The sequence below is a fragment of the Vicugna pacos genome, chromosome 32, assembly GCF_048564905.1.
Source record: "Vicugna pacos chromosome 32, VicPac4, whole genome shotgun sequence".
Taxonomy (NCBI): Eukaryota; Metazoa; Chordata; class Mammalia; order Artiodactyla; family Camelidae; genus Vicugna; species Vicugna pacos.
In genome coordinates this window covers 10272847-10296996 of record NC_133018.1, presented here as the reverse complement: position 1 = coordinate 10296996, position 24150 = coordinate 10272847, and the positions used below count along the sequence as shown (strand labels likewise).

At 53.1% G+C, this 24150-nt stretch overlaps 2 protein-coding genes across 3 annotated transcripts in view; one reads left to right on the top strand and one right to left on the bottom strand.

Annotated features, from left to right (window-relative positions):
- Window positions 1–1788, bottom strand: part of MYO1H (myosin IH) — a 74832-nt gene extending 73044 nt beyond the window's left edge. Inside the window, exon 1 of the mRNA XM_006204899.4 lies at window positions 1765–1788. Within this exon, the coding sequence (XP_006204961.2) occupies window positions 1765–1773 (9 nt within the window). The 5' untranslated portion in view covers window positions 1774–1788. The remainder of the gene's footprint in view (window positions 1–1764) is intronic.
- FOXN4 (forkhead box N4) lies at window positions 1272–21954 on the top strand. Of its 2 annotated transcripts, XM_072952803.1 has the most exons (10): window positions 1272–1367; window positions 2193–2281; window positions 13158–13303; window positions 15161–15285; window positions 15382–15492; window positions 15808–15935; window positions 16547–16643; window positions 18170–18377; window positions 20220–20612; window positions 21695–21954. In XM_072952803.1, exons 2-10 carry the CDS (start codon window positions 2196–2198, stop codon window positions 21952–21954), a joined length of 1554 nt encoding a protein of 517 aa, XP_072808904.1. In that variant the 5' UTR covers window positions 1272–1367; window positions 2193–2195. The 2 variants fall into 2 exon arrangements, with proteins under 2 accessions (XP_072808904.1, XP_072808903.1); XM_072952802.1 differs by lacking the exon at window positions 1272–1367 and having other exon boundaries at window positions 2196–2281; window positions 15379–15492.
- The last annotated feature ends 2196 nt before the right edge of the window (window positions 21955–24150 follow it).

The window sequence follows — 24150 nt, the reverse complement described above, 5'->3', positions numbered from 1 at the left end:
TGCCGAGCCTGACTCGGCCAGAGGTGCAGACCTGAGTCTAACGTCCACATACAGGCGCAGGGGGTGTGCAGTCCCCGTGGCCTAAGTTCGAACCCCGAGTCTGCCCGTGCGTCCTGGCCCACTCATTACCGCCCAGAGCTTCAGTTTCCCCACGTGCAAAAAGGGGACCATCCTAACCCCTACGGGGCTGGTGCGAGGGATAAATGAGGCGGCAGAAATAAGGAAATAAATAAAGGATGGCCGTGACTATTATTGTTGTTATCATTGCAAATTACTCCAATAATTTGCTCAAAAGGGAGGGGACCGAAAATGCAGACTTCCTCGGGGGGTCAAACTACGTCAAGGCCCATCTGAGGCGACTGGGGGGACCTTTGTCCGCGCTCGTCCCCGCCGCCGCCCGCCATCCGCGCCACCTTTCCCGCGGCGGGCGCGGGGCGGGGCGGGGCGGCGCGGGCCTGGCGGCGGGGAAGGCGGGAGCGCGGGCGCACCGGCGGGCGGCGGTCCCCAACGACTCCGCTCGGCTCGGCTCGGCTGGCGGCGCGGGACCCCGAGCCCCGCGGCCGTGGGCCGGGCCACGGGGCCCCGCCACGCTCGCTCCGGGCCGACTCACTCTCCACGCGGGACAGGGGGGCGCGGCGCGCAGACCCCGGCCGCCCCCGCGCTCGGCCGCCGCGCCCGGCCCGGCGCCCCCTCCAGCGGTCCCCGCAGGTGGAGGCGCCCGGCGCGAGCGCTCCCGGCTCCGCTGCCCCCTCCCGCCGCGCGCCGCGCCAAGCCGCGCGGGCGCAACTTTCTTAAAGGGACAGGTGGCCGGAATCCGCGTCTACCTGGGGCCACGACTCGGCCTCCTGGCCCATCCCCTCTTTGGGGGATAGAAGGGATTGCAACGGATCTCCGCTGCCACCCACCTCCTTTCCCTGGGCAGTGACGGACTGCAAGTTTTAATGCACTCAGCATCCTTTTGCAACTTAATTCTTACTGCCTAAATCACCCTCCCACTGCTCCTCAACGCATGCTCGCGGGCATGCAGTTGCGGCCACTGTTGGCAAAGTTTGAAGAGGGGTGTCCCCACCCCTGCGCCACACCCCACCCGGAGCCCCGGGGCGCGCAAGGCTCGCTGCTGCTGAGAAACGCCCGCTGCAATCCCCTTGACCCTGCCCTGTAACTGACCCTTGGGGAAAATCCCCCCGCACGGCTACTGCGCATGCTCTTAGCTGGACAGCTCCAGAGAGGGAAATTTAAAAACGGTTCGAGCTGCGACGGCGGCCAAATTGCGGAACGCGAGGGGCGAGCGCGAGGGAGCCCCCCTCCGAAACCCCCACCCTCCCCAGGAGCGCCTGCAGCGGCGGCCCGGCGAGGATCGGCTCCAGGTACCGCCTTGCAGGGTCGGCTTTGCTCCCTCCTCCCGGGCAGTGCCCTGCATTGCATTTCCTGGGGGGATACCCGGAGCAGGGGTCTCTCTCTGCGGGGGCTACCTCTCTCGACTCCCCTTTTCTCCTTTCCAGGAGTCCTTGAATGACTTTTCGGGCGGATCTGAGAGTGTTTAGTGGGTTTCTGTGTTCGTTTCAGGCTCAGAGTTTGAGAAACTTAGGGAAGATTTCTTTTAAAGGCTGTGTTTGTGTGTAGCAGGAATGGGGGTGTGAGGTGGAGTAGTGGGGATGGTTTTCCAGCAAGGGCATGTGGCATTTCTGAAGGCATTTCCATGGCTGGATCCCTGCGGGGAACTACCCTTTGCAAGGGGAATTTGGATTCCCCAGAGAAACGTACCTGACACATCAAGCTGTCCTTTTCCATCTCCAAAATAGCCATAAGAGAGCTGCGGATGAAAAGTACTAGACTTGGAAGGGAATCAGGTTTTTCTGATTCCTATTTTGCAAATCAACATTTTCCAAGACTTGACATTTGGAATCTAGAGCCCTTCTCTGCCCCTCTGCCCTTCCCCCATTAATTCGAAAGAACCTGGAATTTCATTCCATTCTCTTCATTTGCTTCTAAAACCCGTAGAATTGCCTGGGAAAGTGACCTGTGACGCCCAGGAATTCTCTAGTACTTTCTCCCCTAGTACCCCCGCCTTTTTTTTTTTTTTTAAATGTTCTGTTGAGTTCTGTCCTGAGTTGTGGGAAAACTATGGGTTTTCTGCCCTGTCCACATCATTGCTGATGGGAGCTCTATTTTCTGCTTGTCTTTTCCCCAAGGAGATGATAGAAAGTGACATTTCATCTACGATGTCAGGAATTATTCGAAACTCAGCGCAGAATCACCACCCCTCTGCACAGGAATACAGGTGAGGGCTTCAACACTAACGAACGACATACATATTGTAAGTGTTTAAAGTGTTTCTGTGCTGTTTACGGTTTCTGAAACTGCCCAAGAACCATGGTTATATTAAATCCTGTGACTTTGCAGGAGGTCTCGATTTCAAAGGTGGTCTCTCAGAGAGTGTATGGCTTGTGTTCTGGGCAGTGGGACCACTGAAAGCCTGCACTCTTTCTTCTCCTCCAAGAGAAGCCCCTTCCCTGGGTGAGAGACTGGGCATCCGGGTGGACGTTAAGATGACAGTAGCAGCTATTCCTTCTCTTCCAGTGGTCCTAACAGCACTCCAGGAAATGCCCCCCAAGAAAGGAGAAAGGGCTTGTCCAAGGTCACACAGCAAAGAGACAGAGGAGGAGAAACAAGTATCCCAGGGGCCTCTCTCTCTTGAGCCAGGGAAGGCCTGATCTGATTCCCAGTGCCCCGCCCCCAAGGCAAGCACCGTGTCCATGGGTTGAGGGGGCACAGCCCAGATTATGGAGTGGGGACAGGACAGGGGCTGGCCTGGGAAGAGCCGGCTGTCACCTCAGATCAGCCCTGTTTACCCAGGGGCTGTCTGGCCTCCCGGGGCTACTGCGACTCACCAGCCGTGCCTTTGGGGAAGACCACAGCCTCCAATTAGAGGGAGGTGGTGGGCCTGGAGGCTGCCTTCTGAGACCCAGAAGAGGTCACAAATTCAAACAAATATTTGCTGAGAGATAGCTGTGGACAGGGCTGGAACCCTAGATGCGGGCCAGGCACACAGTTGAGGGCACTGACTGGATGGCCAGCTTGGGAGGCTGCTCTGATGAGCCCCCATCGTACAGGTGAGGAAACTGAGGCTCAGAAAAGTGAAAAGGTTTTCCCAAGATCGCGCAACCAAAGACCTCTGGTTTTCCTTTCTCTGCTGGAAAGGATTACATTACAGCAGGTGGAGTGACGGTAGCAAAAGGGTTAGGAGCTTGGCTCTGGAGTCAGTTAGAACCCCAGCTTCTCTGGTTGTGTGGACCTCTCTGAGCCTCAGTTTCCTCATCCATAAAATGGGGACAGAAATAGTGTCTACTGCATAGAGTTGTTATAAAGATTCAATAACAGTTTCAACTCCGGGTAGATCCTAGGGGTCCAGCCTTTCCTATTCACATGGATTCAGGACTGTTTTCTTGTGTTAAACAGCATAAACAGAAGGCAGAATAATAAAATAACAGCAATAATAATAATAATAATGATAATAATAGCTGGTGGTTTCCTAACCCTTTAGTACCTGCCTGCCCTGTGCTGCAACCACCCATGAGAGTAGCACCTTTGTGCCCATTTGGCAGATGAGGAAACCAAGGCTCAGCCAGATTAAATGACTTTAACAAGATGATGCAGCTAGTTATGGGTACAGTGGGGACTTGAACCCTAGGCTGTCCCAACCAGAGGGTACCATGGCCACCACCCCTGTGTCTTACTGGCGAAGGTCACAGGCACTGGAACAGAATAAGTTGCTCCACCACCTTACAGCTGTGTGACCCTGGACAAGTCACTGCCCCTCTCTCTCTGTGCCTCAGTTTCTTCATCTGAGAAACGGAGCAATGAGAGAGCCCAATTCACAGGTCAGTGGGAGGTGACTGTCAGTCCTGGGGAAGAGGGCTTTCCCATGGAAGGGAGCTTTTATGATTATGCAGCGACACCCCCACCCCTTCCGACCACTCCTGTTTTTCCCTCCAAATAATAGCCCAGGAGTTTATGGGCTTCTCATTCCCCCTCCCACGTCTCCAGAGAATGGCTGCGAGGACCACTCAGGCCGCTGGTGCAGCCTGGTTCCAGCCCCCATGCAGCGCTTCACGCAGCCGCCTGTGCCTCCATCCCCAGGGGCTGAGTTTGGCCGTTAACTTTCAATGGCTGTGTGCAGGGTGGGCGGGGGCTGGACGGGCAGCAGCTGGAGGCGGCAGCCCTGTCCCCAGGGAGCTGTCGGGAGTCAGTGGCTGGGCCTCAACAGCAAATTGGCAGCAGCATCCCAGCCCGCTGGGGGCCGGGGGATGGGGGCAGCCCTGACCTGGGCAACGGCTAACAGCTCCTGCTCAGCATGGGTTAGTCGGTTTTCCCTTGGCTCAGAACTAGGAGGGAATCCACTCTTCAAGGTGCTAGGAAATCATGAGAGTTATTAAGCACTTACTGTGTGCCAGGCACCTGCTAACTCCTTATCTGGAGGTTGGATCCAACAGTCTCCTTTTACAGATTGGAAAACTGAGGCTCCCCCGGGCCATGCAGCTCATTGGTTATCCTTACAGATCCTCATGCCAAGTGTTCACTCCTGAAACCTGCAGCTCCTCCTCTAAAAGAGGAGGTGACTTTGGGCAAAATCCTTTCCCTCTCTGGACAATGGTCTTCTCATCAGTGAGCCACAGTGCCGGGCACATGGTAAATACTTAATAAATACTCATTGGATGGATGGATGGATAGACAAATGTCACGTGAGAAATAGCATGTCCACAGAAACTCAGGGAAGCTTCACACTCAAGTGATGACAAAATCCTGTCCTGTGGACCAGGGGAGGCAGATCACCTGCCTTTTCTCTTAAGCTTCTGAGTGCACAGAGTATAGGAATGGTTTAACTCCCATTTCAGAGCAGCTCTACCCATTATAACCTCCTTGCTGGTGGAGAGCTTCATCTAGCAGGGGCAATGACCACCTCAACATCTTTACAACCCTTTAGGGTGTTCAGGGTGTCCAGAACAGCTCCTCAGGCTACTGATGGGCAAGGAATGAGAGAGGTAGCCTTTCTGGGGTGCAGCCCTCCTCTGGGATCTTGTGTCTCCACCTCCAGAAACATACACAGAGCATGAGCATGCACACCAAGTCCCAAGCCAAGTTCTAGGAAGGAAAGATTCTCTTCCAAATTCCTAATCAAATCATTTCACGTTACACTCACTCTTGGCCCATCTGGGGATTTCTGAGCTTGCTAAAATGGCATTTGATTCGCTTTTTCCTGTAAACAGTTACAAAAGATATGTTCGCTAAATAAACAGCTCCGTGAAATGCTTAATCCCTTTTGTGTAAAGGTTGGACCAGAAACTAAAACAGTTTGTGATGATGTAACAAGTTCTTACTAACCCCAACTGGAGACGGCAGGTAAAACCTCCTGGTTATAATCACGGTGGATGTGCCTCTGCACCGCGGGGATGGTGATCTGACACCACTCCCTGCTGTGACAATATTTTCTGGGCAACGCCCTCCTAGTGACCATGAAAAGCCAGAGGAGAGAAGAAAGAAACGAGGTTTCAATACCTGCTGGGTGCTGGGCCCTGTCTTACAGGTTATCTGATCTCATCCTCATGGCTGCCCTCTGTGGTGGGAATAATAATAATATAATTATTACTTTTATATTATTATTCCATTTTACAGATGGGAAAACTGAGGCACAGAGATGCGACTTATCCAAGGTCACACAGCTCCAAAGGGGTTAAGATAGAATTTGAACCCACAATAGATGTTCCTTCCATGGCACAACTGCTGTATCAACTCTAAGCAACCCCCAACACATACACCAAGACAGGAAATAAAGGGTTAAATGTGGGCTCTGGACTTAGAAGGCAGGGGGAAATAAGAGCAGAGACACCCAAGGAGAATTAACGAGTGATCTTGGGAGTTTTTGCCATGTCATTTCAGGGGATGGAAAGACTGGGAAATGCTGGACTGGTCTAGGAGGACTTCCTGGGGGAGGCGGTGTCTGGGGGAGGCTGGGCAGGAAATGGATAGAGACTGGGGGATGCAAGATGGGTTGGAGCTGAACTGGGCTGGAGTCAAGGAGGATCCTTATTCCCTTTCCTACCCTAGCAGGTATGTAATAAATGCCCACAGGGTGCCAGGCCCTGTGCCAGGTGCTGAACAAAATACAGGGCTTCCCTGCCCTTGTGCTCCTAGAACAGAAAGATTGGAAAGATATACACGAATACCTCATTGCAAACTGTCAAAATGTTCTCCAGAAGGAACCAAAGGAAGGACCACCAGGGGTGGGGGTGGCCAAGGAGAGCCTCTCCAAGGAGGGAACTTTTTGGCTGAGACCAGAAGCATGAGAAAGAGCCAGCCATGAATAAGTGCATGGAACAACATCCTAGGCAGAAGGAACAGCATGTGTAAAGAGAACATAGAATGTTTGAGGAACTGAAAGACAGCCAGGTTTACCAGAGCAGAGGGGATCAGGAACGAGATAGCCAAGAGCCAGTTTGTGGCAGGGAGCTAAACTCTTACAACTCCGATGGGTTTTAAGGACATTGACAGGCTCTGATGTCCCTTTTGAAAAGTGACTCTGACTGCTGGGTCTGAAATCCATTCCACAAACACTTGCCTAGCACTCAAACCAAACACTGAACCATGCCCTCTAGTGGTTTACGTGCCCTGAACCCAGAGGCAGACCCTGTGATCACCTCTGTTCCACACATGAGAAAACTGAGGTTCAAAGGCATTCAGTCACCTGCACAGAGGCCTGCAATAAGAGTGGAGCCAGGACTGGAATCCAGGTCTCCCCGGGCTTACTCGCCCAGCACTCCACTCTCCTGGCTCATCTTCCATCCCCCCAGCAGCACAGCTGATCAATTAAGGCTATTTTTTTTAATATTTTGGAGTGGGGAGGTAATTAGGTTTATCTATTTATTTGTGTTTGGAGGAAGTACTGAGGATCGAGCCCAGGACCTCGTGCATGCTAAGCATGCACTCTGCCACTTGAGCTATACCCTCCCCACCGGCTATTGTTAACTGATATTTTCAGCCTGGTCCCCTGGCTGGTGCAGAATGGTAGTCATGGACTCCAGTGGTATCTTGCTTTGCCCGGGGCTACCGCAGGGTCCCCCAACCAGTGGCCCTGTCACCATGCACTGAGAGGCTGAGGGGTATCCCTTCCCCTCTCTGGGCCTCAACCATCCCATCTGTGAAATGGGTCTGTTAAGTAGCCACCCCACAGGCTGTCAGGAGACAAGGGAGGTCCAGACCTAAGAGGGCTGGCAGGAAGGTGGGCATGTCATGGGGCAGACCTCCCCTCCTGTGCATCCCTAGGTCAATTAGAAAGTTTTCTCCTTGGACAGAAAGAGTTTTGTCTGCCGGCCAGAACAAGGCGTGGCAGGTGGGAGTTCAGGAAGTATTTGTGGAATGAAGCAGATGCTTACTGAGTGTTGGATACTCTGTGGGTGACCCTCTCCACGGAGCCCTCTTCATGCTGAACTCATACTCCCTGGAGGATGTTCACATGAATATGAACCCTACCGTGCAATGCAGTGATGACCCAGGCGCCCCCCTCCAACAGAACTATCTTCTTCAGTCCTTACAACACCCTATGAGGTGGATACAGGGGTTAGCACCCTCATTGTACACATGAGCAGACTGAGGCTCAGAGAGGCAGCTGATGGCAGACAAATCTCACAGCTTCTAAGTGGCTGGCTAGGATTCAAAGCCGGGTGTGGCAGACCCCAGAGCTTACACCATAACCAACTACACTGAAATGCTACAAAAAGAGGGACGCGTGAGCCCTGGGCACAGGCTTTTTCCATATGGGATGGGAGGACCCGCGCCTTCTGATAAGCCCAGCGCCTTCAGAGCAAAACTCACAAGGGCACACAGGGAACATGGGTCAAGTGATGAGCACATAGTAGGCACCTGAAAATCGGCAACACCATTACTGCACTGATGACAGAGCATTATCCTGATACTGATGGCCCCAAGGTACCACTCGCTCCTGAGCAGGGTCTGCCCCCTCTCAGACACCACGCTGCGACTCCTTCCGAATGGGACCGGACCCTTCAGCATCCCACTTCCCAGCAGAGGTCGGCTGCCCACCTCTGAAGTCCCCCACCCCGGGTGGCCCTAGGGGTTGTGTGTCTCAGTGGCCCCCCCCCAGACACTGGGATGGGCTCAACCCCCTTGCATTCCAGGTGCGGAAATTGGGGCCCAGGGGAGTTGCTGGGGCAGGTACCTGGGGCCACTGCCAGGAGGCTGCTGAGGCGAATTCACCTGGCTTGGCCTCACCTTTCCTACCTGTGAAAGGGGGCGATGATGCCCCATAGGGGTGTGCGTGTGTTTTTTAACATGGAAAAGATGGATGTAACAGAGCTTTGGAGAGAAGTCCGTCTTGTGTGGGCGGGGAGTAGGGCGTGATCTCTTTTATTCAGAAGAAGACCCTGGCATGCTCCCTAGGTCTTTTTTTCGTTTTGCCCCCAAAGCTCTCCATTGACTAATGAGGACCCCCTGCTGGTGGCAAATCCCCCACTTGGTTTGAGACAGATGCCTCCTCAGGGGTCCTAAAGGGAACTAATAGTTGAACCTGTTTTTTCAGCAGAAAACTAGGTGCTTCATTTGATCTTATGCTTAAGTGAACTCTTACATTCTCCTCAGCCCCCCACGGGTAGGTGCTATTATTATTCCCATTTTATACACGGGGAAACTGAGGCCCAGGGCAGCAGTCACACAGCCAGGAAGAGTTCAGGCCCAGGCCCGCCTGCCTTGGGGCTCACACCTGCTCCTCCCCAGAGTGCTACTCTGCCTTCCTAGAGCCCTTGGGCCACGAGGGCCCTGAGCGAACTTCTCCTCTGCCACGACTGCTTTAGATGGGGAAACTGAGGCCTGGAGAGGGAAGGGGCTTGTCCAAGATGATAGAACTTCGGAAATGCAACCGGGTGTTTAACTGCAGACGGCTCCCAGGAGTTACAGGGTCTTTGTATCCAAAGGGATCTTGGAGGTTGCTTAAGCTCATCTTTCATCTAACAGGGGCCAGACAGGTCATCCCTTGGCTCCCACTTGAATGCTCCCAGGACAGAGAGCTCACTACCTCATGAGATGCCTTAGTATGTGGCTCCCATTTTTACAGAGCCCTTTCCCCCAACTTCCTTGCTGGTGTGGGGTGGGGTGGATGACTCTTTTATAACAAAATCTAATAAAACTTAACCTTCCATGAAATCAGCCCCTAAAATGTCCAAATCCAAATCAAACACCCAGTTGTTTTTACCTTGCCTTATTTCTAGCAAGGGTCCCATGGTTCTACTCCAAGCTACTCGGGACTCTTCAGAGAAGCTCAGGAAGTGCTCAAGGTCTCCTGCAGACGCCCAGGCTCTGTGGGTGGCCGGCCTCCCCGGAGCCATAATGGCTGGAGCTGCCTTAGGGGCCTTGTCAGCATCCTACTTGGCCATCAGGAAATGGAGATGAGTTACTCAGACCAAGCATGTTAATAAAACCTGAGGGCACTATAAAAAAAAAAAAAAGGCAAGGCAAAAACACTGCAGATTTGTCCATCAAGATTAAAGAATGTTCCAGAACACTGCCACCTCGTAGAATGTTCCATGATATTGGAAGTGTTCCCCATCTGTGCCATCCAGTACTGCAGCCACTGGCCACGTGTGGCCGCCAAGCACTTGAAATGTGTCTGGCGTGATGAAACTGAATCTATAATTTTACTGAATTTAAATTTCAGTAGCCACATGTGGCTTCCTATTGGCTAGCACAGTGTCAGCATTTTCTAGAACTCACAGAACAGAGTTCTTCAACCATACCCTGCAGGCAGGGAGAGAGGATGGTGGGGCTGAAATCAACCCAGTGTAGATGGGCCTGTTTCTCCCTGGCCTCAGTGTCCCCATCTGCCAAATGGGATGGCAGTAATGGTAACATCCCTACCTGATCAGGCTCTTGTGAGGATGCCACAAGATCAGTCGTGTTACCCACTTCAGTTCAGGGTGGGGTGCACCCCAGGGGCTCACTCACTCCAAACTGTGTCCACAGGCTGTAATGAAATTCAATTTTATTTAACTATAAAATTAAATAAAATTAAGCTGGGCCTTTCACCCCCTGCCTAGGTGCCAGGGCAGTGAGGGTGGGGCATCTGGACAGTCAGATCTGTTTGCTCACTTGTCCAATCCATGAGTATTTATTGAGCACCCACTGTATGCCCGGCCCATCATGATGCGCCCTGGGAGTACTGCTCGTCCCTCAGGGGGTGGGTGCGAGGTTCCTGCTTCAGCATCAGGCTCTCCTGAGGCCGCCTGCAACCAGCAGTGGACGCAGACCCTGTCCTAGCCTCCTCCCCACCAGACCTGGGGGTGAAGCCCCTGCCCTCTCTGGGGACATCAGCCAAGTCCAGGAGAAGGTGGAGGCTGGTGGCCCACTAGGGTGCTCCCTGGGCCTCAGAGAAATGGGGGTGCAGGTGGGGGGATGCTGACAGATCCAGAGAAGGAGAAAGAAAGGCATCCTTTGTGAAAGAATGCAAGGTACGCAGGTGCAGAGGAAGGCTCGATGGAGGTGTGCTGGAGGAGGTGGGAACAACCCCAGGGCCCGGCATGGGCTATGCCCGTGTCAAAGCACGGTCACCTGAGCTGGCTGAAGGGTGGGGCGGGGGCCATGGCTCCCCAGCACTGGGCCGAGGGGAGCCTGGGTTAACTGCTTTCATCCCCTGAAAGCCTGACTCAGTGGCTCTGAACATCCATCCCTGCTGGTGGGGACACAGAGATGATGGGTATATGAGTGTGTGGGTTGAAGACGTGTCTGGGGGGGGGGTTAGGGAGCCCCGGGTGCCTCGTCAGAGAGAGAAGGGGCAGAGGGGGAGGATGGACATTCACTAAGAGCCTCTTATGAGTGCTTTGCCTCTGTCACTGTTACCCTACTTGGCAGATGTGGAGACTGAGGCTCAGGGAGGTTTGGAAGTACATCTGATGTCACAGCCCAGAGCTTCAGTGTACTTCTGGTCCCTGAGGACCTGACTAATACTATCATTAATATTAACATTAATGATAGCGAAGTCAGAAATGGTTCCAAGGCTTGATAAGCAATAATACATTTAATCCTCACAATATCCTATGTGATAGGAACTCTTATTTATCCCCATTGTACAGATCAAAAACTGAGGCTCAGAGAGGTTAAGTCAGTAGCCCAAGGACACACAGGGAAGTGAAAATCAGGATTAGAACCAGAGCCCACGCGGTTTTGTTTTTTGTTTTGTTTTGTTTGTCTGCTTGTTTGTTTAGGGGAGGGAGGTAATTAGGTTTACTTATTTATGAAAAAAAAATTTTTAATGGAGGTACTGGAGATTGAACCCAGGACCTCGTGCATGCTAAGCACACGCTCTACTACTGAGCTACACCCTCCCCCTAAAGAGCCCACGCTCTGAACCAGTGGGTGTACTGCCTTTCAGATTCTCCCACCACCAGAGAGACTGGGGATTGACAAGCCCCTCTTCCTACCATTTGGGGGCGCTGGTGGGGCCCCCACCTTAAGAAACTTGCCAGCAGGGCCTCATCCTCACTCCTCCCTGTGGCCTCAGTGTCAGGCAGAGCAGCAAGGGCAGTGGGGAGCTACAGCAGTTTACTGGGCAGGAGTGGGGCTTGCATCACCAGATGCTGGGAGGTCGGCGGGCTGTGGGATGAGGAGGGCGGGGTGGGGCCGGCCAGGCTCCCCGACGGCAGGCGGCACACCAGGCCCTGCCCCTCAGCCTCACCCCATGGTCTCCCTGGGCCCGAGAGGACAGATGGCATCCACCAGGCCTGGCCCGTGGCTGTCACTCGTCCAGATGAGTTATGAGCGGGTCGAATGGGCGGCAGCTGGGGGGGGCTGTAAAAACAATTGCATGGAGACCCCAGGACAATAGGAACCACGTGCCACGGGGGCAACAGTCGTCTGTCACACAATGGGCCACCAGGGGACAGCAGCCAGGCCAACTGCTGCCACCAACACGGGCCGGCTGGGTTTTCAAATCATCTCCAGGCCCTGTTTTCCTACGAGGCAGCCAATCGCTGGGGCAGCCAGGCCGTCACCTGATGCCAGCTTGGTGGGCTGAGGGCCCAGGCCCTGCGACAACCGAGCAGCGGGAGCCATGGCAACGCTAATTGTGGCCCTAAAACACAGGGAAAGAGAGAGCGGGCGAGATGGGAAGGAGGGGGGAAGAGAGACGGAGGAAGAGGAGGAGAGGGAACACCGGCTGGGGCAGCCATGCAGGTGGCAGGAGTGGGTAGAGACGGATGCCCCCGCAGGGTCCACTGTCACGTGCGGGAGAAAAGCCACAGGCTGCATCTCTCACCCCGGCTCTACTTGGACCCAGGATGCCTATTTCTGAAACTTGGAGTTTAAAATTCGGACAGTGGGCCTCTGGGCATCAGACCAGAAAGTGTGTGGCCAGCAGGGCCTCATCTGGCCCCGGGTGGCAGGCGTGGTGGGCCTAGCATGGGCTCCTGACAGTTCTGCTGCCACCTTACAACGTGGACGAGATGCTGCTGGGCGTGTGGTGAGCATGACTTCAAGGGCACTGGGGAGCCACAGTTACCCCAAATTGGGGTACCTGCCTGGTATCCTTGATGGGCAGGCTTTGTCTTTCCACAGAAAGCAATGTTTTCGCTCATGAATGGGTTGAGGGGTGGTGAGCGTGGATACTAACTGGACCCTCTAGGGGCTGCCTGGGGTCACGGTGAAGAGTTCAGGCATCGGGCCACATGGCCCGGCTTCCAGCCCCACCACTTCCTGTTCCTTGGGTGAGTGACTCAGTGCTCTGAGCCTCAGTTTCCCCATCAGTGAAATGGGAATAATAACACCTGCCTCCATCAGGTGACTGGGTGTGTTCAATGAGTTAATACCCGTGAAGGAATTGATACAGTGGCTGGCACATAGTAAGTGCTCAACAAACCTTAGTGTTGAGTATTGGGGGATGGGAACCAAGTACAACATGTTAAGTGAATAAATGAAGGGAAGATTTGAGGATGGGCGAGCTGGCTGCTCAAGGGAAATCCCTGGGGATGGGCAGCTTGGAAGATTAGAATGGCTTGGGGAGGGGAGAGACCAAGGGGGTGATTCCAGAGGTAGGGGAGCCCCCCACAGGGGCTGGCCCGAGCTCCCCGCCCCACTCAAGCTCCTGCTCCTCCCTGCAGACTCCTGGCCTCCACCAGCGATGACGACCTTCCTGGGGACCTGCAGTCACTGTCATGGCTCACGGCCGTGGACGTGCCACGACTGCAGCAGATGGCGAGTGGCCGCGTGGACCTGGGAGGCCCCAGTGCACCGCATGCACACCCAGGTAGGCTCAGAGGCGAGGTGGGTGGTGTGAGGGTGGTGCTGGGGAAGGGTGACACCCAGCACTGACAACCACTGCTGTGTGGCCCTGGCCAGGTTACTCCCTCTCCCTCTCTGGGCCTGTTTCTCCTTCTGTAAAATGGGACTCCTGCCTTCCTCGGAGGGATGTGTTCATTCATTTGCTCACTGCTGTGTGTCAGGCCCGATGTGCGCTCAGGTGTCAGTGAACAGAAAAGACAGACCCTCCCCCTTCCCTGGGACACCCCGAACCCCTAGAGCAGTCGGCAAACTACAGTCCCCAGAACCACGTGCAGCCGCTGGCCTGTTTTTGTCCAGCCTTTGTGTTAGGAATGCTTTTACATTTTTCAAGAGCTATGAAAAAGCAAAGAAGACAGAGATCATGTGGCTGGCAAAGCCGCAAAGATTTGCTCTCTGACTCTTCACGGACATACTTTGACTTCTTCAAAGAAAGTGCTGGGCACAGGGCCCGGCACACAGTAGGTGCTCAATAAATGGCAGTTAGTTGCAGTCATAGCAAGAGGACTAAACGTTTAGGGACGTGGAAAGTGTTGAAGAAAACCTATCACCAGAAACAAACACCGCAGTACATTAAAAGCACCAACTGTTGAAAACAACAGGGCCCTACGGCAGAGCACAGGGAACTGTATGCAATAGCTTGTAATGGCCTATAATGAAAAAGAATACGAAAAAGAATATATATATACCTATAATTGAATCACTATGTTGTACACCAGAAACCAACGCAACATTGTAAATCAACTACACTTGAATTTTTAAAAAGTACCAGTAGTTGAAAAATTAATGTCTAGGAGTATTTCTTTCACTGGACAACTTGTTCTCGCCTTAAACATCAGTAGCAGGGGTCAGCAAACTTTTTCTGTAAAGGGCTGCTCAGTATTTTAGGCCCGGGAGGCCGTGTGGTCTCTGCTGAAACGATTCAGCGTGTCCCTGCAGGACAAAACCAGCCACAGACAAACAATCTGTAAATGACTGGATGTAGCTGTGTGTCAATAAAACTTTATTTACAAAAATATGCTGTGGGCTGATTTGGCCTGGTGGCCAGTAGTCTGTCCATTTCTGATCTAGAACCCCAAGGTTCTAGACCCCAAGCTGTGTGACCTTGGGTGAGTGCCCTCCCCTCTGACCTGGTTCCTTATCTGCAATGAAGAGAGAACAGAATTCCCCTGATGGGGTGTTATGAGGACACCATGCAGAAAGTACCTTGCACACAGTAGGTGTTCAATAGATGGTAACTGTGAAATAAGGAAGCCCCTTCCTTCACTGCATCTACTGCACACCTCCTGTGTGCCTGTCACTCTGCCAGATATTAGGAGCACTGAGTCATATAAAATGTGGTCCTTGCTCTCGGGGAGCTGAGGATCTGGTCAGAGACAGAGGACAAGGCAGACAGACCCTTCAAGGCACAAAGGATGGGCCCAGGTGGCAGCCAGAACTCAGAGGAGAGCTGAAGGCCAGGGCAGAATTGTCTTGTACATCAAGACAATCCTTTCTTTGATTGGTGGTGGCTGCCTAAAATCAGGCTGTTGTAGGGAGAATCTGTGATAGATTAGCAATGTCTGTCCCAGGTCCAGCACAGAAGAAGGGGGTACATCTGCTATTCCTGAGCTAATCCTTGGCAGAGGGGCAGGTAGGAACCTGCAGCTGGTAAGAACCCACTCTATACCAATATACCTAGAGAAGTGATTTGCCATGCACCTACTATGTGCCTGATCCCAAGGGTGGGGGTGGCTCCATTCTCTGGGGATGCCCAGGGACTGGGCTGTCCCTGCCGTCAGCCACCATCCCCCAGCCCAGGCATCTCTATGTTTCCCTCTTGCAGGTGCCTTGGCCAGGACAGCTGACCTGCATATGGGAGCTGCCCCAGGTCCCCTGCTCCACGGCCCAGCAGGCATGGCCCCCCAAGGTGTGCTGGGTCTGGGCCCCATGGCCAACCATGGAGCCAGTGTAAGTGCCACCACAGGGGTCAGGGAGTGAGGGGGGTGTCCTCCAGGGCTGGGGTCTCCCCCAACTCTCTGTCTCCTTCTCTCCCGGGCCCAGCAGATGAACCAGTTCCCTGTGGGGGGCCAGCCCTCATCCAGCCTGCAGGACCCGCCACAGCTGTACTCTCCCACCTCCCAATCACCGTTCCCGCTACACCCGGGTGTCCAGCAGGTACCGGGGGCTTGGAGGGGCCCTGGAATCAAAGGCAGACCCTCCTGGTTTGGGCTGGCCTAGGACCGCTCTGAGTCTCAGTTTACCCACCCGGAACACGGGAATAGCATTCTCCAGTAGGCCCACGTCATGGGGTTGTTCATTCGCTTCCGCCCAGAACCCTGCAGTGGGCAGAGACAAGGTTGTCTGCTGGGGTGTAAACCCTGCATCTCGCTTTTCGAGACTGGGTGGGGGTGCGGTCACTGTGAGTGACTTCTGCTCTCTCTCACTATCTCTATCTCTTCTGCCACCCTCCCCGTCCCTGCCTATGAGAAGTGCGCTCCCATGGGCCTGTACGGCTCCCCGTTTGGTGCACGGCCTCCCTACCCCCAGCCCCGCATGGCTGTTCATTCATCTCAGGAACTGCACCCTAAACACTACCCCAAGCCCATCTATTCATACAGGTGAGGTCCCGGGGGGCCAGGACTGTGGGGGGCTGGGGGAGGAGAGGTGTGAGGGCACCAGACAGCGGGGTGTGGTGGCCCAGGCTTTTGGGGAGTGGGGAACCCCCAGAGGGACCCATTTTTAAGAAAAGCCATCACGTGGTCTGTCAACACCCAGGGTTGAGAACCCACTCCAGACACTGAGCCTGGCGCTCCACTCTGTCACTCACACGCTGTGTGGCCTTGGGGAAGTGGCTTGGCCTCTTTGAGTTTCAGTTCCCTTTGATGTAAAAAGTCATCAGAATAATAGTATTTGCACTTCATAAGGGGAGGCGGGTAAGAAATCTTGTTAAAATCTTAAGGCCTACAGACACTGATGATGGGAAGGATTAAAAGAGGAAAAGACAAGGTTTCTCAAATCAGTACCTATGGCTGCACTCAGGACTGAGGAGAAGGGCAGAGGGTGGGAAAGACGGAGGACAGGAAAAGGTATTGAGGGCTAACACTATGAGTATGTAGGGGTTAGTACCGGTGGGGTTCAGCAGGGCAGAATTCCCGGCAGAGAGGATCTTGGGCTGTCAGCCTGAGATGCCTTCACACCTGGCCTGCCCCACCCTGCCTTTTGCCTCCAGCTGCCTGATCGCCATGGCCCTAAAGAACAGCAAGACAGGCAGCCTGCCCGTGAGTGAGATCTACAGCTTCATGAAGGAGCACTTCCCCTACTTCAAGGTGAGGGGTCCCAGCCAGGGTAGGGGTGCTGGAGCTGCCCCGAACTCTCCCTGGCACTGCCAACCCAGGGCTGGCCCTGGGCCAAACTGGGCCACCCTTTCAGTCCTCCATAGACACCTGCAATGTGCACTCACACAGACATGGGCCAAGAAATCCAGAAACAAAGGGGACATTTGAGCTGGGCTCTGACGGATGAAGAGGAGTTCACCAAGTATCTCAGGGGGCAAAGGATAGAGGGCCAACCTAGTTATTCAGCACAGACTCAGTAAAATATAATGATGCAAAACAGACCCGGCAAGAACCTTCACCGCTCTGAGCCTCAGCTTCCTTCTCTGTAAGATGGGGAGAATGCCCAGCCAGCTGGCAAGGTTAGTGAGGATCCACATGTAAAGGCGCTGGCAGCTCCTGGCACCTGGTTGGCCATTAGTAATGTTATCCTTGTTGGCATCAAAGAGGAAAAAGGCGACGGTGATCACAGAGTACCAAGCTGTAGGGGGGTCCCTGGCCTGGACAGTGTCCTTAGCAGAAATGTTGCAGCACAGTGGTGTGTGTGTGTGTGTGTGTGTCTGAGAGAGACAGAATGAAATGAATAGGGCATGAGATGCGCGGCAGTATCTGGTTACCTAACAACAAAGTCTGAGCATTTAAAAATGATTGGTTTTTATATCTGCAGCAACACGGAAGGACCTAGAGATTATCATACTGAGTGAAGTAAGTCAGACAGAGGAAGAAAAATATCATACGATACCACTTTTATGTGGAATCTAAAAAATAATACAAATGAACTTATTTACAAAACAGAAACAGACTCACAGACATAGAAAATATATCTAGTTACCAAAGGCGAAAGGGAGGGGGGGAGGGATAAATTAGGAGTTCGGAATTAGCAGATACAAACTACTCTATATAAAATAGATAAACAACAAAGTCCTACTGTATAGCACAGGGAACTATGTTCAATATCCTGTAATAAACTATAATGGAAAATAATCTGAAAAAGTATATATATATGTATACATATATGTATACATACGTATATATGTATATGTGTGTGTGTATATATATATATATGAACTGAGTCACTGTGCTGTACACCAGAAACTAACACATTGTAAATCAACTATACTTAAAAAAAAAAAACAGAAAATTGTATCAACAAGGAAAAAATGATCAGCATTTAATATACTCGACCAGTTACCCAGTATCCAAGTATCACCATTTGCTTGCTTCCTGAGTAGGAGAGAGGGTGAGAGATCCAGCAGCCCTGGGCCTGGTCCTTGTGTGGTAACCATTGCCTAGAGCTGAGTGTGGCGGCCCCTTTAATCAGGGTGCACTCCCCTCCTCGCCACCCTCCACGTGCCACAATCCCCACCACTCTCTCTTGTCTTCCCAGCTCGAGGTTGAGTGTTGGACACTGACATTCTCCCCCTGCCCCTCCAGGCCTGAGGCTGAGATCCCCCGGGAGGGAGAAGGTTTAGAGGGACATCCCTGCAGGGGGTCCCCCACGTGCCCATTTCTCCCCATAGACGGCGCCCGACGGCTGGAAGAACTCAGTGCGGCACAATCTGTCCCTGAACAAGTGCTTCGAGAAGGTGGAGAACAAGACAGGTGGCTCCTCGCGCAAGGGCTGCCTGTGGGCCCTGAACCTGGCCCGCATCGACAAGATGGAGGAGGAGATGTACAAATGGAAGAGGAAGGACCTGGCCGCCATCCACCGGAGCATGGCCAACCCCGGTGAGGCCCGGGCGCCCCGACACACACACACACACACACACACACACACACACACGCCCAGCTCTGCCTGGTGACCGTCCCCCTTTCCCACTGTGAAATACACCTCTCCTCCCCTCCCCTTCCCAGTCAGTTGAAGGGTCTGGTCAGAAACATACGGAAAGCTATTGAATCTCACTAACAATCCTGGTTTCTTCCCTAGAAATTCCGAACGAAACCACCATGGGAAAGCCTGACCATGTTGGTGCAGATTCCAAAAATAATAAAACAATAACACCCAGTGTGGGCTAGGATGTGGAGAAATAGGCATCATCCTGCACAATGGGTGGGAACATCAGCGGTGAAACTTCTCCAGGGCAAAGGAATCTATCAAAACCCTGCAAACTTGGTCCCCCAGTTTGGTCCACTTACTCTACTTCTGGCCGTTTATGCAGAAGACATCAAAGATTGGAGCAAAAGGTGTATGAACAAAGTTATCCATCATGAAGTTATTTTGAATAGCAAAAAATTGAAAGCAACCTAGGGGATTATTTAAATAGATATAAATGTTATGCCGTGCAAGCATTAGAGATAAACTATTTTTGGAGCATAAAGAAATGATCCCAATACAATAAGTGGAAAAAGGCAGCTTATGCATCTACACACACAGCATGATCACATTTTAAGATGCATTTATATCCACACTCATCTCTATGTATAGTGTGTGTATGTATATATACATACACATATACACACACGTATAAATCTATAAATATATACACACACACTTGCACATATACACACATGCACACACACAGACTAGAAGAAACAAATCTTTACTGTGAATGGAGACCGCTGATAATGTTCATATTCTTCACATGACCTCTACATTCCAAATTTTCTACCCTGTTCATGAATTACTTTTATATTAGAATAAAATGCTGCACCTTTTTTTTTTTTAATTAAGAGATGTGAAGCAGAGGACAGACAAGTGACACATGAATGGAGAGAGGGACATGGAAGGCTGATCCCACCCAGCCTTAGGGATATTTGGCCTGGCCCTATGGCTATCTGGGTGCTTGAGGTTTGGGTCTGTGGAACAATTCAATGAGAAAGAGAAGGAACGTAGCAGGATCCAGGGAGGCCCTCCGCTGAGGGGGTACAGCATGATGCCCACCCCATGGAAAGCTCTGGGGTTCGACTTGAGACCCAGGGCCCATCCTGACACATACTTAGATCCTGGGCAGGCAGTTTCACCTTCTAGATTCTAAGTATCCTTGCTTCTAAAATGGGTGCAACCCAAATAGATCCTGGGAGCCTAGTGGTCCAGTCTCAAATCTGTGTTACAGTCCATGAGATACAAGCCAACCATCAAAAATAATTTAAGAGTAATTTCAGTCTTGTTTATATCCAAGAGCATGAAGGAGGATCCAATTTCTAATCCAGTGATGCTTCTTCATGTCTCTTTAGTAGCAGGGAGTGGCAAGGGCCCCATGTGTGTTAATAACTTTTGTCCCAGGCTGGTGGAATTTGTAATCTCTGCCTTATCTCCCTCTTGTAGGGCTGTTATGAGGTTTAAGTAAAGTTCTAGGTCACAGGATTGTCCTATGAGGTGCTGTCCCAATGAGAGGAGCCAATGTCTTCTGAGGCTCCTCTCATTCCATAAAGTCCCTACATCATTTGTGATTTCATTACATTTCCACAACCTTATGTAAAGTGTGTGTGCCATCTCGGAGATGAAGAGACTGAGGTTCAGAGAGTCCAAGAGGGCTGCTAAAATCACACAGGTGGTAACACTGGGATTTGAATCCAGGCCAGGAACTGTAGGGTGGCTTCTGCTGAGTGACCTCTCCCATTTGCCTGCAGAGGAGCTGGACAAGCTGATCTCGGACCGGCCAGAAAGCTGCCGACGCTCCGGCAAGCCAGGGGAGCCTGAGGCCCCCGTGCTGACCCATGCCACCACGGTGGCCATGGCCCACAGCTGTCTGGCCGTCTCCCAGCTCCCACCCCAGCCACTGATGACCTTGTCCCTGCAATCAGTCCCCCTGCACCACCAGGTCCAGCCCCAGGCACATCTTGCCCCAGACTCTCCCGCCCCGGCCCAGACCCCACCCCTGCATGCCCTGCCGGACCTGAGCCCCAGCCCCCTCCCCAACCCCGCCATGGGAAGGGCTCCAGTGGACTTCCTCAACATCAGCACTGACATGAACACTGAAGTGGACGCCCTGGACCCCAGCATCATGGACTTCGCTCTGCAGGGTGAGGCTGGAGGAGGGGCTGATGGGAACAGAGGGGTACAGGTAGACTGGGGGGGGCAAGAAAGATCGAGGAGGACAAGGAAGAGGGGGACTGCCTGCATTTACCCCACAGTTTGTTCCTTCAACGAACACTTCCCAACGACCTAATCATAGCGAATTACAGCAAGCATTTAATGGGCGCTGACTGTATGCAAGGCCTTGTGCCAAGCACTTCAGAGGCATCAGCCCATCTCAGCTGGCAACAGTCCCGGGAGGTCACTACCATTTCCTGTCCCCATTCTGCCAATGAGGAAACCGACGCAAAGAGAAGTCACTGGCCTGAGGCTGCCCGGCTAGTAAGTGGCAGAGCCGAGATTTCAACCCAGGTCTCTCTGACCTCAGTCTTTCAACTAGTAACTGCCTCAACTGGCACAGGCCAACCTCATGCCAGGTCACACTCTGACCCACTGCCTGCCACGTGGTCATTCTCACTACACGGGGAATGAATGAATGAATGGATGGATGAATGAATGGACAAGGGAAGTTAGCCTTCAGTGAAGGCTCAGGGCCCATCCATTCCCCCACACCTGTGCACCTACTATGTGCCGGCCAACGGCCGAGAAATCGTCTGCCTTCAAGGAGTTCCATGACTAGTGAGGGAAAAGGACAAGTTAGCAGGTCAGCTAGTGAGCAAGTCAGTAAGTTAGTTATGATATGGGTATGTCTGAACCACCCTGCCTCTCCCCCTGGATTATTGTGCAAATAAAACATGCCGAGGAAACCTTGGCTTTGACCGTGATGATACCGCTTAACGGGGGCTAAGTGCTTCCCACACATCCCCTTGTTTAAGCCTCTGGTCCAAGGAGGTGGAGTCTCTGATTACCTGATTTCATTCCCAGCAGCCTGAGGTTCCGAGACGGAAGTGACTTTCCCGGGGACACCCAGTGGGGAGGGAAGGGACAGGGCTGGCACTCTGGCTCCTCCATGTGGCCCTGAAACACATGACTTTAAGCCCACACTTGGTCTTTGCCTCTTAAGACAAGATTCGAACTCGGGTCTGTCTGACATGAAGCCAGCTCACCCACATGCTCTTGTCTTTGAAAGGGAACCTCTGGGAGGAGATGAAGGATGAGGGCTTCAGCCTGGACACGCTGGGGGCCTTCGGAGACTCCCCACTTGGCTGTGAGCTGGGGCCCTCGGGCCTGACCCCTGTCTCCGGAGGCAGCGACCAGTCCTTCCCAGACCTGCAAGTGACTGGTCTCTACGCCGCGTACTCGACCCCGGACAGCATGGCCGCGTCAGCCGCCACCTCCTCCTCTCAGTACCTGGGCACCCCGGGGAACAAGCCCATAGCCCTGCTTTGAGCTGACGGCCTCACCTGCCCCAGGACCTGGGCCCCAGAAGGACGCTCACTAAGCCAGGTGCTCCTGGAAGAAAGGCCTCTCACCCTTCCACAGGCCTCTGGATGTTTGGTGAGGCTGCTGGCTGAACCTCACCTCCCCGGGAAGCTTCTGGAGCCTCTCCAAGTCAGAAGGACAGAGGAGAGTGGACAAGCATCCTGGCCTCCCCCATCTCCCTGACACTCCTCTGAGGGCTGGTCATGCTGAGAACAGGTTTGCTCTAGCTTGCTTCCCTGCTGGCTCCTGAGACCACCTGCAGCCCACTTTGGGACACACTGGTGCACCACAGAAACGCCCAGCGGGAAGGCCTTTAATTTATTCTTATGGGATGAAACACCTGTCTCAGCCACCAGCAGACAGGCCCTGAGGCTGGGGAGTGGGGCTGGCTGACTGTCAAAATTCTCTTAGACCAGAGCAGGTTGACCTCTGAAACGGGCACCCGCCCCGCCGGCCTCCAGGCCCCCTTCTCCCGTAGTCTGCTAGGGTTTCCTAGAGCAAGTCCCTGGGCCACGCCGGGCACAGTGACTCTGTGTACTTTTATTTATATTTATTGGATCCCACCCACACCACCTCTTCCAACCCAGCCCGTGGCCCCTGGAACGAGATGCCGTGGTCCCTCCCGGATCCTGGCAATCCTAACGCCCCAAATTATCCATCAGTCACGTCTCCAACTAGCTGCTCAGCCCTTTGCAGCTTGGGGCTGGTTTCTAGAGCAAACAAGCACTGTTGATACTGGGAAATATCCTATTTTTCAACAATTAGAGACCAAGTATTTTTGCAACTGTTCAGCCATGATTTGAATCTCTTGCCATGTGCCCCTAAGAGGAGAGGCACCAGAGTTTTGAGTTCTGGGGGCTTCAAATCAGGGTGGGAATGGAGGGGTGGTGGGGGGAAGGGTTGTTCTAGACTTTAAGACACTCCCGATGGTAAGAAAGTCAACTGTGAACCAGGTAACACTTGAGCCACGCAGTGAGCTCGGGCTGAGGAAGCCGCGATGCAGAGTATTAATGGGCACCTGGTGGCCTGTCTCATTGCCCCATGACCTTGCTTATGTCTTTTCCCCCATTAGTTGCCAGTGACTGACTTTCCAAGTGGCGGGTTCTGCAGACAGTCGGGTTAGTGGGGACCTCGGTGAGCAGGCTGGGAAAAGAGGCATTAACTAGGGACCGTCCAGCTAAGTTGAGACAGAAAACTACAGCGGTGGCTTATATACCATTGTCCTCTCCTGACCAACTGGATGTCTGGTTCCTACGCCTGCGGGCGCCCAAACCCAGAGCCAGGATTTTCTGATTAATCAACAGGGCAGCCAGCCACCTGCGAGTTTTGGCATTCAGGCCTGTCTTGAAGGACCATCTTGAATTTCTTCCTAACTCTGGAACTTTCTGCCGAGCATCACCATTGTGACACACAGCCCAGTGCTGCCCATCCAACCAGCACTGCTCAGATGCCTTGTGTGATGTGACCCCCGGGAGGCTGAGATATTTGGGTCATTGTTCGTGAAGACCAGCGTTGGGGCGACGCCGAGACCATGTAACGTAGTGTGGGAGGACTGTCTTCTGTCAATAAAGGCCGAACGGCAGCTCTGTGGCTCAGAGGGTGGGGTGAATGGAGCTAAAGGACGACAGTGCCACCCACGCACCCCTCACAGCAGAGACCCCATTTACAGATGGGGAAACCGAGGCCCAGAGAGGCGACCCTGAAGCCAGGTCTTCTGATGCCAGGTTCCCATTGTGCCAGACACTGGGGAGGACTTTGTCACTATCAGCAAAATAAGCATGACCACCTGTCACTGTCCCTCGGTGCCAGGCTCTGGATGGGCATTTGCTCAGGTAGGGATGTGAACCCCGCTTATTGCTCAGAAGGCGTAGGCTCAGAGAGGTGGGGCAGGACCTGGGGTCCAGGGGAAAGGCAGGACCGAGTCTGTGTGTGCCAGGCTCCAGAGCCCGAGCTCAGCGATGCTCCTTGGAGCTGCCCTTTGGTGCTTGCCTGGGTTAGAGCAGGTAGCAAGGTGGGAGGAGGTGCACCCTTTTCAGCACCAGGCCCTGCGACTCACAGGTGTAAATTAGCTCCTTCAATCCTCATTACAACCCTAAGACGCGTGGCTTAGTAGTTATTACACCCATTTTACAGATGGAGAAACTGAGGCTCAAAGGACTAAAG

Coding starts and splice junctions, on each gene's coding strand:
- FOXN4 (XM_072952802.1), top strand. CDS start 2,196: ATGATAGAAAGTGACATTTCATCTACGATGTCAGGAATTATTCGAAAC. Junction 13,304..15,160: donor TGCACCGCATGCACACCCAG/GTAGGCTCAGAG, acceptor TCCCTCTTGCAG/GTGCCTTGGCCAGGACAGCT. Junction 15,286..15,378: donor TGGCCAACCATGGAGCCAGT/GTAAGTGCCACC, acceptor TCCCGGGCCCAG/CAGATGAACCAGTTCCCTGT.